This window comes from Dipodomys spectabilis, unplaced genomic scaffold (assembly GCF_019054845.1).
Source record: "Dipodomys spectabilis isolate Male_0828 unplaced genomic scaffold, ASM1905484v1 ptg000115l, whole genome shotgun sequence".
NCBI classification, from domain to species: domain Eukaryota; kingdom Metazoa; phylum Chordata; class Mammalia; order Rodentia; family Heteromyidae; genus Dipodomys; species Dipodomys spectabilis.
In genome coordinates this window covers 16,490,390-16,506,713 of record NW_024870792.1, presented here as the reverse complement: position 1 = coordinate 16,506,713, position 16,324 = coordinate 16,490,390, and the positions used below count along the sequence as shown (strand labels likewise).

The window sequence follows — 16,324 nt, the reverse complement described above, 5'->3', positions numbered from 1 at the left end:
CCCACCAGCTGACTATATAGTCCTTTGGCTGGTATGTTGTGTGTTTTCTAAGACTTGATTTAACTTTTCCTAAAATGCTACTGCCTTTGATTTTAGCATCCCAGGTCTCCATTCTCCAGATTTCCTTTAAAGAAGAAATCATACCCATAGGGTTTCTCCTCATTAATCCCAGAACTCTCCCTCAGCTAGCTCTGAAGCTGGGTCTTCTACATTAAAAAATGGAAATGTGCACATCAAGTGCGCCATGGTTGGGAGTCCCGCACAGGTCTACAGCCCTTGGAAAGCAGAGAAATTAAGACAAAATCCTACCCTTACTCCTTCTAAAGAGGTCCTGAGTATCTCCCCAGTGTTTCTTTCACAGCTTAACTTGTACTACTGTTTTGTTTGTACTTAAAAACCCAATCAGGAACATTAAGTCGCTCCTGATTGAATTTTTTATTAACGAAGGAAATTGGGATGCTAATCAGTCCTTGGGGATCACTGGAGAAACTCACATGCTCAGTGTCATATTTCTGAGGAGGAAAAGTGAATAGATTAAAGTGTTTTTTTTTTAAGGCAGTTTGAAAAGTAATTTAGAAAAACATCTGAGAAGTTAGAAATACATTTCTATTTTTAAAAGAAGGCCTCAGTTATGTCCAAATCTTTCCTGAAATCAAGAAAGAGTATAATTTAAAAAATATTTCAACCTACTCAATTTAGAGACAAACATGAACACGACTTGTCACAAGAATCCTGATGGAAACATTTGTAAAACTATAATGATGTTTTTATTTTCCTAGACTCCTTCTTGGTTTTCTACACTTACCAGTGGAACTTCACATCAAGAAATATAAAAATAATATTTATACCATTAATTGAGTAGAACACTTAGAAGTGTTTTTTGAGCCTCCCATGTTGATCTAAAATATCAGTGTAGAGATTATTTTTCTTCCAAATACTTTGTCCTGTGAATTTCTTGTTCCCTGTAGGATGCTGCTAAGATCCTGGCATGTCATACCTCACCTCATTGTCTTTCCAGTCTTCTCTATTTTTCTCCTCATCCTTCCAAGATATCTCCACCCTCCATCCTTCCATCCACTTAGTCCCTACCATAGCAGCTCAATCTACATTAGACTATGATGTGAGCAAGAAATAAATTCTATTTGGCTTTAAATATAATTTCAGAATATATTTGTTATTGCAGTAGAGCCTAACCTAACCTTGACTCATACAAAAATTTGTATGGAAGCAAGGTCTTGATGCTTAAAAAGAAAAGAAAGGAAAAGGAAATAAAAAAATTGAGTGATCCTAAAATACGTGGCATCAGCTTGGGTCCAGGTATCAGATAGCAGATCATCTATATAACATAATTTTGTGCAATTATTATTGAAGTAAAGCCAATGATATTCTTACTGAATTTACAGTCTTAGGAAAAGAGTCTGGAAAAAAATGTTAGTAGCATGTGATGGCTGATACTGACAATCCCCCCTCCTCCATGTATTCCAGGAAGTGATTTCAGGAAAGGATCATCAGGCTTATAAAAACAAATGAAAGAGATTAGGAAAATTCTAAGTCTTACAGAGATGGAAATTAAAGCTCTTTCTCAACTTCAAAACTAAAAATTAAAATTTAGGCATGCTTTAAATAACAAACATCAAATAAGGTGCATTCTTGAAATAAGAATCTAATCAAAGGTATGGCCAACACCCTAGAGTTAAAAACTCTGAGTTAGATGATAAGCAACAAACTCTGGTAACTGGGTGAAAATAGCTCAGGGAAATTATTTACCTACATAGTTCTCTAATATCTGTGAGGCCCAAGATACTAGGAACTGAGAGAGAGAGAGAGAGAGAGAGAGAAAGGGAGGGAGGGAGGGAGGGAGGGAGGGATGAAGAGGGAGAAGGAGGGAGAGAGAGAGAGAGGAAAGAAGGAACATGAAAGACAGAACATGAAGGAAAAAAGGAAGGAAGGTTGGTTGGAAGGTTGATTTTTATAGTTCTTTAATTCCAAATATAAGAAAGCAAAGAAATGCAGAGAATCTAAGATGTTTTGGGTAGGAAAAAAAAAAGACTGTAGATGTGATTACTGACAAATTGAAATAACTAGAATCAAAGACACAGACAACTGTCTAAATGTTTAAAAGACTTTCAATGCTAAAGAATCCAGGAACCCATAATAATATAAAACAAACCCTTCTTTAGGTGAGAAACAAGCTGAAAAAGCTTACTTCACCCTCAAATAATTGCACGTAAGATAATGGAAAGGAATAATTTCTAAGGATAAGGAACTAAAGGTGAAGGGAAATAATGAATGTGGAGGTAGCTCCCAGGGAGTCAGGCCCACTGCGGTGTGGAGAGCTCTTACAGCGAATGACCACAGGGATTTTAGAATTGCTTTGAATTACACACTGACTGCAAATGTTTCTGATCTCTTTCCTACTGAATGGGAATACTACAGTAGTATTTTATGTTTGGGGTGAATGTTAGATACTGTATTTTTGATATGCATAGGACTTATTAGGGAAATAGGTATAAATCTGCCTGAGTTTCTGGACTGAGCACTTGCCCTGATTGATAGGCCATTTGGGTTTTTCTCCTCAGGAGAGAAGAAGAATATATTCTATCTGCAAAAAGGAAAGAAAATTATAATTTTGGTGATTTGAAGGGCATGATAGTGTCTGTCTTTCTACTTGGTGGGCACATGAAAGCACTGTTCTTGGTAAAGTGAGGTCATGTGACATGTTTGGGTCAATGAATTGTTGAAGTAGGGCATTTAATTGTCAATGCAAGATCTTCTAGGGCCCTGACAGGAGATCCAGAATGATGCAGATAGTGCTGCTTCATCTGCACAATCCAAAATGAGGGCAAAGGAATACATGTTCATGAGCAATTTTTTTTTTAACCATGAGAACTGTGAGGTCTAGTGTAACATAGCATATTCTGTATAGACTGTTTATTCTATACTGCATAGTTTAAAATTGAAGATTGATGTATCCTATGTAGGAAAGCATCCTGGATATTGAAGTCTTGGAGCCTAGCCAGCTAGGATCCATTTTTACCCCTACCACCTGCTAGATATAGGATCTCAGATTTCCTATCTTTTCAAACCTCATATTTCTCATTTATGAAGTGAAGATAATAACTATATTTATTCCCCAAAGCTGCCAAAAATTGCTTCAAACTTTATGGCTAAGACAACAGGAATTTATTCTCCAATATATTTTTTGAGGACAAGAAAGCTATATCAGTTCACTGAACAGGAATTAAGATGCTAGCAGGCTGGGCTCCCTCTGGAGGTTCTGAAGAGAATCTATCCTTGCCTCTTTCTGTTTCTGGTAGCTGCCAGCATTCCTTAGCTTGTGGCCATATCATTTCAGTCTCCACATCATCTTCTTACATCGTCTTCTCCTCTTCTGAAATGTCTGATCTCTCTTACAAGGATACTGTGATTGAATTTAGGGCCCACTTGGATAAACCAAACTCATCTCCCAAATCAGATACTTTCTTAAATCACATTGGCAAAAATGCCCTTTCCTTCTCAATAATGGCTACAGGTTTCAGACTAGGACCTGGTTCCTCTTGTGTCTATTATTATGCCTACTATGGCAACTATACTTGAAGGCATTTTATGGATTAAATGAGATAATGTGCCTCGAACAGCTATATGTTGGTGCATGAATATATGTTATTCCCTAAAATGTCAAGTGTTAAGATATCAAGTGACTGTTTTGGACCCCACAGTTCACATATTAGGTATCCCATAAAGCTTAAATAATTAGCCAGCAGTCCTAGCACTAGAGAGACTGAGGTGGGAGGATTGTTTGAGACTGGGAGTTGGGCAATATAGCATGATCTTTCATCAGAACAATAAAATAAAATTTAAAAAAGGAGAGAAAACTGAAAGAGCTATTAACTTTTATCAGTAATTAAAGACTTTGAATTGGGTAATTACCAGATTGAAAACTATTGTTGCCATGAAACCAGAATTTGGTGGTGGTGAAAACAGAGAAATGTAAACACATGGCTGTTGTGATACAAATTAAATTGGGTGTTGCGCATGGTGGTCATAAAAGGCCTCTGATATCTGAATAGTATTAGGAAAGAAAAATACAATTTCCTTTTTAGCCTCTTTTATTTTTCTCTCCAAATGTGAAAAATAGGATCCTGTACCAAGACATGATTACTTATTCAAAAACCCTATTTTAGAAATGCTTGCCTTAAGAAGTCGTGAAAGTGTTGTTCAGATTTAGCACATTACAAAAATCTTGTAGGCAGAAATAGTATCGCTCAGTGAAGAAAAGACTGAGCTTAAATCCTATTGTGACTAAGCCTGCTGCTGTTTCTTTTTGAATATCATGTTAATGTGGATGCAAATGCACTAGGGTTTCAGTGTCTCACTTAGCCTCCCCCTACCCCCCCACACCCCATTCCCTCCTCTGCCGAGCCCTGCCATTAATCACCACTTGCCTGTCTGGAGATCTCCCACGGTTTGGTCACGGCTCCAAGGTCACAAGCTGTCATTAACATTGATCTGAAAAACAGAACCGAACAAAACAGCCTGAATGATCTTTTGTAGCATTCCTAAACAAACCCGTCCTAGATAGATAAATAAATAAAATGAAAACAAGGCCAGTTCACGTCTTCTTTCCCTCAACAAGGGGCAGCACTGTTTATAGTCCCTGTGTTTGGAATCTCTAGCATGCCACTACACTGCTGAGAAGACAAAGCGCTCACACATCCCCTGGTGGCCCTTTTTGTTTGGTCTGCAGCAAACCAAGGAAAGCAAAACACTCCTTTTTCTACACCTGAACCAGGCAAGCTCTGTTTAAAATAATTTATAATGCACAATGTTGCTGTTTTGTTTTTTGTTAAACTATAAGCCAGGGAATCAATATATTACACTATGCACATGTCCAATGAATCTTTTGCTGACTTCTCATTGATTGATGGTAACAGAAGAATATCCACACCAAAGAGGTGAGACACACGACATATAAGATGCAGGGTGCTCCTTCATTTTCATGGGCTCCATAGAGCTGAGATTTATGGGAGCCATACCATGTCATTCTAGTTTACTACCTGGATCCTACATGTTTTATGAGCATTATGAAGAAGAAACACCTTCAGCCATAGCTTTCATTAGACTGAGCATGTAAGAAAACACAGAAATGATTTGAATAAGGTCTTTGAGAGGCAGACTTACTAGAATTTTACATCAAATGATGGAAACACAGGAATGATGAAAACAACTGAAATGGTAGGTGGATTATAATTTGATGTAATGGGAAGGGGAAAAACAAGACACACAGTCTTTGTCCCAAACCTGCTTTCTTTATGTTAAAACTAACAGTAGGTGATGAAAGTAATATAGGATTTGAGCGGGGAGATCACATCTTGGCTGACTGCTTTTGGAAGAAAGGGTATGTTGTTAAAGGTCAGAGGGCTGTCCTGCAGTTGGGTCTTAACATTTTCTATGCCAGATCCCAGTGCCTTTGAATCATGTCTGCGGCCCAGATGGCAAAGCAGGCTCCACTGAAGGGAGGTTTGTATAATTTCACCAGGAAATCTCTCCAGGGAGCGAGACTGCTCAGCAAATAATAGGTTATTCAAGGCACAATCAGACTGCATCAGCATCAGCAGCCTGTTCAGATTGGAGCAGCACTTAGAAAGCAGCCAACTCCAAACAACCCAGTGTTAAGCATTATGCAAAAGGAAACACATGGGTCTACTCTTCATTTTTGATCCTTTGTATTATAAGCATTTCCATAGTACATACCGTATGCCTCTCTCTGTACTAAGTACTTACCCAACAAACTACTAGTAAGTGAATCCTTACTACTCACAGTAGTGAGCATTATCGTTCCTCTTTACAAATAAGTAAATAGAAGCATAGAGAGATTAGCTTTTCAGAGGTGAATAAAGAATTTACTATCCTGTGTTTATTACAAAGCCACTGGAACCCATCTCATTATATTCTTATACTTTTCTTTTTCTGTTCTGTTGGAATGAGAATGTGGGTTAACATGTGGGGTTTGGCAGTACCTCCTGAACAGAAAATAACTACTGCAAAGTTGCCTACTGGGATTATAATTTGTATAATTACTCAGGTTCTGTTCAATTGATCATTTAAAACTTATCATATTATTATTACCTTAACCAACTGATCAACAAGTTTCTTGCATAGCTGTTAGGTGCTCAGATGATGATGATTTTAATAGCATTTATTGAATAGTCACTTCAGGGTGATTGACAGTTTTTATTTGAGATAAGGGTTCTAATATTATTTCCATTTTTACCTACCAAAAATTGTGGCTCTGAATAGTTAGGTAGCTTGTCCAAGGTTAAAATTGCTAGGTGTGTCAAAGTTAGGGCTGAAATTCACAACGTCTCACAGAAGATTCCTTACACCAACAAATGCCCTAATAGTAAAAGAGCAGGAAGTCTATGCAGAAAATGATAGAAAAGGCTGGATGTAGGATAGGTTAATTGACCAAAGCCTTTACCCAATTAGCACTAAACAGAGGGATCAAGTAAAGTTGAAGATTTAAGAAGGATTTAGCCAGGCCATGGTGGCTCACGCCTGTAATCCTAGCTATTCAGGAGGCTGAGATCTGAGGATTGTGGTTCAAAGCCAGCCTGGGCAGAAAAGTCTGTGTGAGACTATAATCTCTAATAAATTACTCAGAAAAAGCTGGAAGTGGTACTGTGGCTCAAATGGTAGGGCATGAACTTTGAGTACACAAAGGCGAGCCCTGAGTCCAAGTCCTGAGTTCAAGCCCAAAGACTGGCAAAAAAAAAATGATCGTTAGACCTTTAGGGAGTAGATGTGAAGATCATTTGAAGAAGGAGTGGAAGGAGAGAGAACAAGCGTATGCATAAACTGGCAAGAGCCTAAAAGAAGGATTGACAGGGAGAGCTGAAATGCAAGGGCAAGGACAGATAGTTACAAAGGAAATACTAAAGGAGAAGAAGGCACAGTTATCATTATTATTATTTTTAAAATCAAGTTTCTGCAAGAATTTATATTTCTAGAGTGAGAGAACAGAGAGGAAGCTTGTATCAACTGTTCAAGTTCAGTCCAATTTATGATTAAGTGAATCACCTTGGTCAAATTGAATGCATGGCCTGAAAGAAGGGCATCAAATTTCTGTCCTAAGTAGCAGGAAAAGAATGGTTGTGTACCTAGCATATCTAATACTGGCAGCGGAACATTTTAAGTATTGTTATCTATTTGATTAGTTCTGTAATTTTAAAACAATTAATAATTTACACAAGAGGCCCTAGATTAAAACTCTAGAACCACCAAAAATAATTAAAAGAAACAATTTTTATTTTAATAATACATTCAAATTTAGTAAATAATTGTATGTTTGAGCTGAAGTTTCTCTGTACCCAACAATGTTGGGTAAAGAGAGCAACCTGTTTCATTGTTTAACATTTTAAAGACAAAAACCACATATAGTCACATAGAATGCCAGGATGGAAGGAACTCAGGTTATGTGTCTGTATGGTGCTATCTTTGTTCATTTCACATACACTGTGGAAAATAGGATTTTGTACAGCTAGAGGTATAAAATTCATTGTGAGTGAGTTGGTGTAGACTCCAGATATAGTTTACTCTGGAACATGAGGAGCTAAGTTCACTTGTTTGAGGGACTGACTATAAAACCAGGCATTTTTGGATTTTGCTTACATTATAACACATATACAATGAGAGGGTAAGAAAGAACTGCTAATTTCCTGTCAATTATTTTTGTGTTCAGCAGTAAAAAAAAACCAAAAAAAAACCAAAAAACAAAACTGGTTAGAATTTATCTCAACCAAGGATTTTCTTCAGGGAGAAATAGTACGTCACTGACATTATTCAAAGCTTAGGGCATATGGCAATGCAAACTGGCTTTTAGTTGGTTTTGTTACTATTTAAAAATTCTCTGCAGATATTGTTTTATCAGTGCCTACCTTCGGGGCATCTCAGTCAAACCAAGCAATGCGACAGGAAAGACAGACACCTGCCTTTTATATACTGTGCTTTCAAATAAGACATTTTTTCCTGGTGGGCTTCCCTGGAAAAAAAAATTGAAATTTTCTGCAGAAAAATATCTAGCTGGAAGCTGGGGACAGGTGATTCACGCCTGTAATCCTGACTATTCAGGAAGTTAATATCTGAGGATTATAGTTGAAAGCCACCCTAGGCAGGAAAGTCCTTGAGACTCTTATCTCCAATAAATTACCAAAAAAGCCAGAAGTGGAGCTGTGGGGAGAATTCCAAGGCCTGCAGTTAAATGGAAAAAGCAAGTTCAGTTTGATATGCAAATATGCAGTTTATGTTAAAATAATGTGGCATAAATATCCAAATATGTAATATACACACTTGAAAATGGAACAGTGAAGCGTGTTGAGATTGGTTTGGGAAGAGGAAGAGGACTGAGGTAGAGTGATAGAAGGGCTAAGTCAGTTATGCAAATGTAGACATGTCAAAACGAAACCCCCTTGTAGAATTGATGCTATTTCTTTAATGTAGGAAAATGATGGTAGGTGTTGGTGTTTCACATTTGTAATCCTAGTTACTTAGGAGGCTGCAAACTGGGGATCAGTTTCAAAATCAGTCTGGGCAAAAAATGTCCTTGAGATTTTTATCTCTAATTAGCCAGCAAAATGTCAGTATGTGAAAAAGCTGAGCCAAAGCACATGGCCCTGAGTTCAAAGTTCAAGCTTTAGTACTAACAAAACAAAAAACAAATAAGAAAATTGGGAAAAAGCAAAAATGGTCACAGGGTACACAGGTGTGTAATACTGTGGGAATGTCCAGGAAAGACAAAACAAGCTGATAATGGAAGATAGCTATGCAATCAGTATAGGCATTGGGTTGGAGCTCAAAGGAGACTGGGCATACATTTGTAATGATTTCATTCATTTCAGAGAAATAGATTCATATATTGCATAGTAATTTCACAGTAATTACAGTCATTCATAGTATTTCACACATGCATATTCATATAATGTGTATATAATTATTCATGGAATACAGAAATTACATGAAAAGAAGTCTTCTTGCAAGAAGTTGAGTGGACAAGTGAAATGTCAGAGTGATGGAAAGGGGGGAAAGAGAAAACTAAGATGGGACTTTGAGAAAGTCTGGCCTCTAATTCACTGTGTGACTTCAGGTGGCCTTGTACTCATGATCCTAATGCCTCAGCCTCCCAAATGCTGGGAATACAGCATATAGCAACAAGCCTTCCTTATTGAGGAGCTGCAAGCACATTTTTAGGTCTAGAAAGGCCATCAGCATCAAAACAAGATTTTGAAAATGGAAGCCAAGATCAGTCATCTATACTGGCTTGAAGGAGGGTATGGGGGGACAACAATAAAACTAGGATGAGTAGAGGTGTCATTTTGAAGAGAGGAGAGCTCTTTCACTCTGAGAAGAATGAAGAAAGGTCTGTAAAGGTAACCAAGAAGTATTCAGAGTGGAGAGGGATGAGATTAAACCCTCTGTGACCTCAAGAGACTTCCAAGTGAGGTTGGCTCCAGAGGGAAGGAGGCAGGAAATATCCTGAACTGGAAGTAAGGAGTTGATAAATAGCAGATATATAGCTAAGATAGGAATCACGCTTAGGGTAACTCATGGTTGCCTAGTTGTGAGCCCAAACCAGGACCTCATACGCTTCCCAATAAAACATAGTAGTGTGAGAACAGGAAGGAAACAGAAGAGGAAGACAGTGAGAGCATGGTCTAGGAGAGAGATCAATGACACTTAATGTGCTGGAGCGTGTGTAGAGTGGTTTGCTGTGCAAAGTCTAGAACAGGTCCTTACTTCTGCCCCACACAGTGTTTAGGTTGTTTTCTATCCACAGTGCTTATTATCCCTAAAGGAAAACAAAGGTAACTTACCACTTTTCTGCACTCTGGGTAACTTTGGTTCCTAAGGTTAAAAAATCCTGTCTCTGCCCACTTGCACCTTTCCAACACCAGAAAAAATGAAGAAATCAGGAGTTGGTGAAAGTAAATTAATTTTCTAATTTTGAAGATAGATTTATGGAGAGGAGAAAAAGAAGTAATAAATTGCAAGACAAAACGATCCATTCTTTATCTTGTCTCTAGTTGTTCAACTAATCTCAGGGTGTTTTGGATGTAAGTGAAGATTTATTACTTCAAAAATCTCTTAATATGCTTTTAGCACTGTCAGAAAAGTGTGTTTAAATGTTCAGATAATGAAAAAACACTGAAATATGAGCTTTTTCTTACCGAAATATATCACGATGGTTTTTGATGTCCCAATCATATTCTCCTTTACTGACAAGTTCAAAGAATTCAGTTCTCCTCCTGCAGGAAAATCAGATGAAGAAAAAAAGAAATAACCTGGAATGAAATTTCTGTCTGTGGGGTGACAGATACATTTATGGGGGACATATAAGACCACCTGAACCAACTGACTTAATATTTGAAATCATAAGGCTAAATAAAGCACTATTAAGTCACTTAAAAAAAAAAGAATGCTGAGGCTTCAAGAGATATCCACATCACTTCTGAATATATTTACAGTGGAGGATATTACAGAACCATAAAATGGAAGACAATGTGAAACTGCCTTCAGGATTATGCGCTGACACTCTGTGACACTGTAAGTCAGAGGAGGGAGGCAAGGACAAATAAAAAGAGCGGACAGTTGCAGAATGTTCTTTTATCATCCAACATAGAATTGAGCTGCATCATGACCCGAGGAAAGGTAGGCTCCCTAGTAGTAAATTCAGGATAAAAAATATTTGCTTTCCAGGTTGGAAAGCAACTATCTCACCATTTCAGTGCTTAAACACATCGGCTATGGAGACAGAAAGTAACTCTCAACAGTGACTCAGTTTCCTACACGCCGTGCAACTTTGCAAGGTTGCTTAAGCTATCTGAAATTCACTTTCTTCAAGTCTAATGTGAAGATCATATTTGCTAACCTAGGATTAAATGTGAGGATTAAATGAGATGATAAAAGTGAAACCTTTAGCCCAGAGTCTGATACTTTAAGTGTTTGATGAATCTAAACACGCACCAAACACACACACACACACACACACACACACACACACACACACACACACACACACACCATCTACTAATTTGGAGATATATAAAAGATAAAGATGGAACACCTGAAAGTTGTAAAAAGAGGAAGGTGCTTAGCTTGGAGGCTCATGGAAAACTTTCTGGAGGAGCTTCTAGTCACCATCCTCATCATTTTAGGCACCTGGATGGGCCACTTCAACCTATGAGTTATTTCAAGAAATTACCAGACTCCAAGCTCCATGAAGACAAGGGCCTGGCCCATTTCTGTTCACTCCTTCTAGCTCAGTGCTTGCAACAGTACCTGAAGCTCAATAAATATTTGTTAAATTGATGAATAAATTAAAATGATTACTTCAGAAAGTAATTTTTCAGCCACTGATTTCAATTAGGTTCTAGGGGCTTTACAGTTAGAGAAACTGAGATTCTAAAACAATGTGAGATCTATTTAAGAAAAATGCTGTCAGATTCCTTCAGACTAGAACCTACTGGACAACATAACAACTTACATGAAGTAAGAACACAATTCCCATCCAATATCTCACTCACTCTCCACTAAATATCTTTCTATCTGCAGATAGAAAGGGAAAAAACATTTTTGAGAGAAAGTGAAGGTATATTACCTAGGTGGTTAACTTATTGGGGAAAAAAATCACTTTTTAAGAAATATAAATCTTTGACATGCAAACTGAATACCATCATGAAAATAAATTCCATAGTGATGAAATATTAATAGGTAGAGTTTCTGGTATGAAATTCTTAAATAAACTGAATGCATGATTGGTCTTTGGTTTCATATGACACTAACAAAACCAGATTTCTTCACACTGGGAAGAGAACATTCATTACCCCAAGTCAATACCTTCTATTTATTCTGTCATTTCTCTGACTAAGGCTCCAGAAGTAATTCTGTCAAGTTAAACTTGGGACATCAAGGGCTGAGGGTTGTTTGGCTTGATGGTAGAGTACTTGATAATATGCACATGGACTGGGTTTAGGCCCTGGATTAAATCCCCCAAACCACAATTGGAACTGTGAGAAATCTAGTATTGATAGAACCGTATATACTGTATACCTGGTAATCTGTTTCCTCCCATCATAAGATGACCACATTCTCTGTTTGGTACTAAGCATCTTCACATATATCTTTATCATTTTTCTAGGTAAGTGATACACCTAGCATTGTTCTGCATTTTTTTTTTTATTATTTTTGGTCCGGTCGTGGGGCCTGAACTCTGGGCCTGGGCGCTGTCCCTCAGCTCTTCCGCTCAAAGCTAGCGCTCTACCACTTGAGCCACAGTGCCACTTTCCGGCTTTTTTCTTTTTGCTTATATGGTGCTGAGGAATCAAACCCAGGACCTCATGCATGCAAGGCAAGCACTCTACCACCGAGCCACCTTCCCAGCCCTGTTCTGCATATTTTAAACCTTCATAGAATAATATCATATTGAATGTATTCTTTGGCTACTTGCTTTTCAAAAAAATGATTATGAGATTGATCTGTATTGGTATGTATACTCTAGACCACTCTTTCTTACAGATGCATGGAGTTGCATGTATGATGATGCCACTGGTTATATACTCATCTTCTGATGATGACATTTTAGATTGTTTTCATTTTTTAAATTTTGTATTATTTATATTGTTTCTATGAACAACCTCGTACGCTTCTCCTTGTAAATTTGTGTGTGAGTACTGTGTGTGTGTGTATATATAAATAAATATATATATATATATATATATGAGTACAAGTAAAATTTCTGAGTCATCTGTTTGAATTTTCATTATAGTTGTAGACTATGAGTGTTGTCAATAACGTCTGAATGAGGTCTTCTATAATTCTCACATTTTATAGGTGGGGAAACTCAAGGTAAAGGAAGGTAAAATAATTCTCCCTGAGAAGTTGTGGGCAGGTCTAGTTAGATTCTAATTCCCCAGTCTCCATTTTGGGCCCTTGGGATAATCTTGGTAAACTTTAGGTAGCACACCTCTTTGAAGCCAGATAGGCCTTCATGTTGAGAGTTGATGCCATGTCCCAGCTGCCCATCTTCATGAGACAGGATAGCATCATGGGCATCTGTCCCCAGTCAGAGGCAGTACCAATTAAGGTAGACCTAGACAGAGATCTCTCCATTAAAGAAGGGCCCAGCCCAAGTTGATGGTCCACTGTGCAGGTAGTGTACTTCAGATTTCCTCATTCTCAACAATAATTACAAAACAACAAGAAATTTCACTGTGCTTTTTGGAATGAGTTTATACATAGAGTTTGTCCTTTTAGCGTGTGTGTGTGTGTGTGTGTGTGTGTGTAAATTGTAGAGTCAATGACATGAAACTGTTAGAAATAGAAGTACTTTTAGGAACAGGGGACTCTTAAAAGGAATGTTTGAAAATCCACAAAATTATATAATACTCCCCAGATCCAGACTCTTTTTGTCATGAGGAACTATGTCATTAACTTCTCAAGCAGATCATTGGGAACCTTGGATTTCAAGGACAATGGCAAGTACCTCAGCTAGTGAAAAGCAACTTACTGGAAAATCTCATTTATAATCAGATATGTTTTTATTAGGCTTTTATTCTGCTCTGCTGACATATGTTCCACTCAGAAAAATGGCAGTCTTTTAAAAAGCATCATTTCAACAGAACTGTTAAAATTACCCTCAAAAATAATTCCAAAGATTGGTTACGTTTACTCACCGCTACACTGAAGATCTTTCTGGTTTGTGATTTATCTGCGAGGCACCTTTTGTTTGTAAAATGAGAAATCACCATTCCTGTGTATATTTTAATCAGAGAGTGTGTGTGTGTGTGTGTGTGTATGTGTGTGAATTTAAATGTGTGTATCTTATACATGTTATCTGTTCATCTGATGATTTGACCCTCCTTAGCCCATGGACATTTGGAAGCTTTCCTGTGCAAGTGAGAAGCCATCCTGCATCGCCCCTGCATTCTCAGCTCCAGACTTACCAGGCAGAGGTTGCAGGAAGCTTATCTGTGTGGGCAGGGAGGGCAGGTGCAGGGGGAATCCTGTTCCCTTGGTGTTCTTTCAGTTTATTCATAGGTGAATCATACATGTGTAATTAGTTACTGAAGGCATATTCTGGAAGGTTTATGGGCTTTGGGCACCAAAGCTTTGGAAAGGGGAATAAAAAGTACTATGCAGATGTCAACTCCTGTCATTAATTTTTTTTTCTTTCTTTTTTTGGGGTCCAGTCGTGGGGCCTGAACTCTGGGACTGGGCACTATCCCTCAGCTCTTCAGCTCAAGGCTAGCGCTCTACCACTTGAGCCACAGCGCCACTTCCGGCTTTTTTCTTTTTGCTTATGTGGTGCTGAGGAATTGAACCCAGGGCCTCATGCATGCAAGGCAAGCATTCTACCACTGAGCCACCTTCCCAGCCCATGTCATTAATTTTTTTAAGGTAGGATCTTTCTGTGTAGTCCAGGCTGGCCTCATCCTCTTGCCTCTGCCTCTCAAAGGGTGGGATTACAGCACATCCAGCATGAAGTTAATTTCAAAGTAAATGTCCTCCTTGCTCTAGATTAGCATTGATAACATTAGCTAAACCCATGAGTGAAATGACCTTTTCCATGCTTTGTTTTGTTGATAGTTATAAATGAAGGAAGCAGAAAACCTTAAATTACTCTAAATGTAGAACATGGCAGATTGGAGGTTCTAATATTCCTGTCCAACACAATCAAAGTAGTTGTGAAAACTGAGATCTAGGCAGAGCTTGTTCCTGCTGCTTTGTGCAGTGACTCTGGCTATAGCCTTCCACCTGTGATAGTATTACTGCTTTCTTCCTTCCCCTGTGGGATCTATGTGCCTGTAGTCCTATGTTTAAGAATTGCTCATTTTCTATTTAGTTGTAATATCATGTGGATGAGTTTTAAAATGTGTGTGTTAGACAGGAACCAGTGGCTCATGCTTGTAATCTTAGCTATTTCGGAAACAGACTTCTAAGGATCTCATTTTGAGGCCAGTCCAGGCAGGAAGTCCAATCAGACTCTTATCTCCAGTTAACCAGCAAAAAGCCAGAAGTGGAAGTATATGGGTCAAGTGATAAGAGTACTAGCCTTGAGTGAAAAAAGCTAAGGGTTAATGATCAGGCTCAGGCCTGCGTTCAAGCCTTAGTAGCAGAACAAAGAAAAAAATGTGTCAGAAAAACTACCAAAATATTTAACCTGTTAAAGGCCCATATAAAATGGGATCACACACATACAAATCTACTAAGTAAACACTCAGGAAATCTCAGCTAATTGTGGCAGCTGATTAGGCCATCTTTGCTGACTTGCTTGCAGACAAATAGTACCAAACCTTTGTGACATCTCTTTGAAGTTGTAACGTTTGTGATTTTAGATGTCTCTCTCTGCCCATTCCAAGTGTCATCTTTTATGAAGCATATTTTATTAGGTTTCTGGCTGAATGATTTCTTTTTTATAAGGTATTTTAAATTATCAAAGCTCTTCCTGGTAGGTAATCTTTTTTGCCTTCCACAAGGACCTTAGCAGATGGGAAGGGTGAAATGCCTATCCTCATATTTCTGACAAGGAAACCAAGGCAGAGTGAGGTTAAGTAAGTGGGAGCCTCTCTTAGTCACGTGGCTAATCACTGACAGGGTATGTCTGATTCCTGCTTGAGCTGATAAAATTACTCTTTAATTATCAGGGACTGCAGGGACTAAGAAACAGGCACAGGAAATCAATTTCAGAAAATCATTCAACAGTAACCAAGTTTTCAGTGAGTTGGAAAACCAGACTAAATAATTAACCCCCCAGACTTGGGGTATGAAACCTAGACAATCATATCAAGGATTTGTTTGTTTTCCTATAAATCTTGTAAATCCTGCCTTTATGCACTGTGAGTGGCATAGAATCCCAAAGACACTTGAGCCATTAGAAATGGAAAGTTTCAAGATTGTTTCAAAAGAATCTCCACATTTCCATGCGTTTTTGTTTTTTTTTCCCCTCTCCTGGAGCACAGCAAGAATCCCTGTCCCTAGTAATGAGCCACAAATACTTCTCCAAAAGGCAGGATCCATTCCCTGCCACTCTGGTCGTTTCCTCAACTCTATCATGACATTTGATTTGAGTAGTAGGAGCAGAAGAACTAGTGGGTAATCAGACTTCAGAGCCAGATGTAGGGACCACCTTACATGCTCTAGACCCCATTTTCTCCAAATTTTGAACTATACCACTGAAACCACAGATTCTACCCTGGAACCAGTCCTGCTGGGATTCAATATGGAACTGGGGAGAGCTATAGAAATCGCTAGCCTTGAGTGCACAACCTGG

The 16,324-nt window shown here is 38.3% G+C and overlaps 1 protein-coding gene across 1 annotated transcript in view; it reads right to left on the bottom strand.

Annotated features, from left to right (window-relative positions):
- Nucleotides 1-16,324, bottom strand: part of Pde11a (phosphodiesterase 11A) — a 338,087-nt gene that overhangs the window by 38,439 nt on the left and 283,324 nt on the right. Inside the window, exons 16-17 of the mRNA XM_042688315.1 lie at nucleotides 10,224-10,301; nucleotides 4,446-4,509 (exon numbers count right to left, since the gene is read on the bottom strand). Of these exons, the coding sequence (XP_042544249.1) occupies nucleotides 4,446-4,509; nucleotides 10,224-10,301 (142 nt within the window). The remainder of the gene's footprint in view (nucleotides 1-4,445; nucleotides 4,510-10,223; nucleotides 10,302-16,324) is intronic.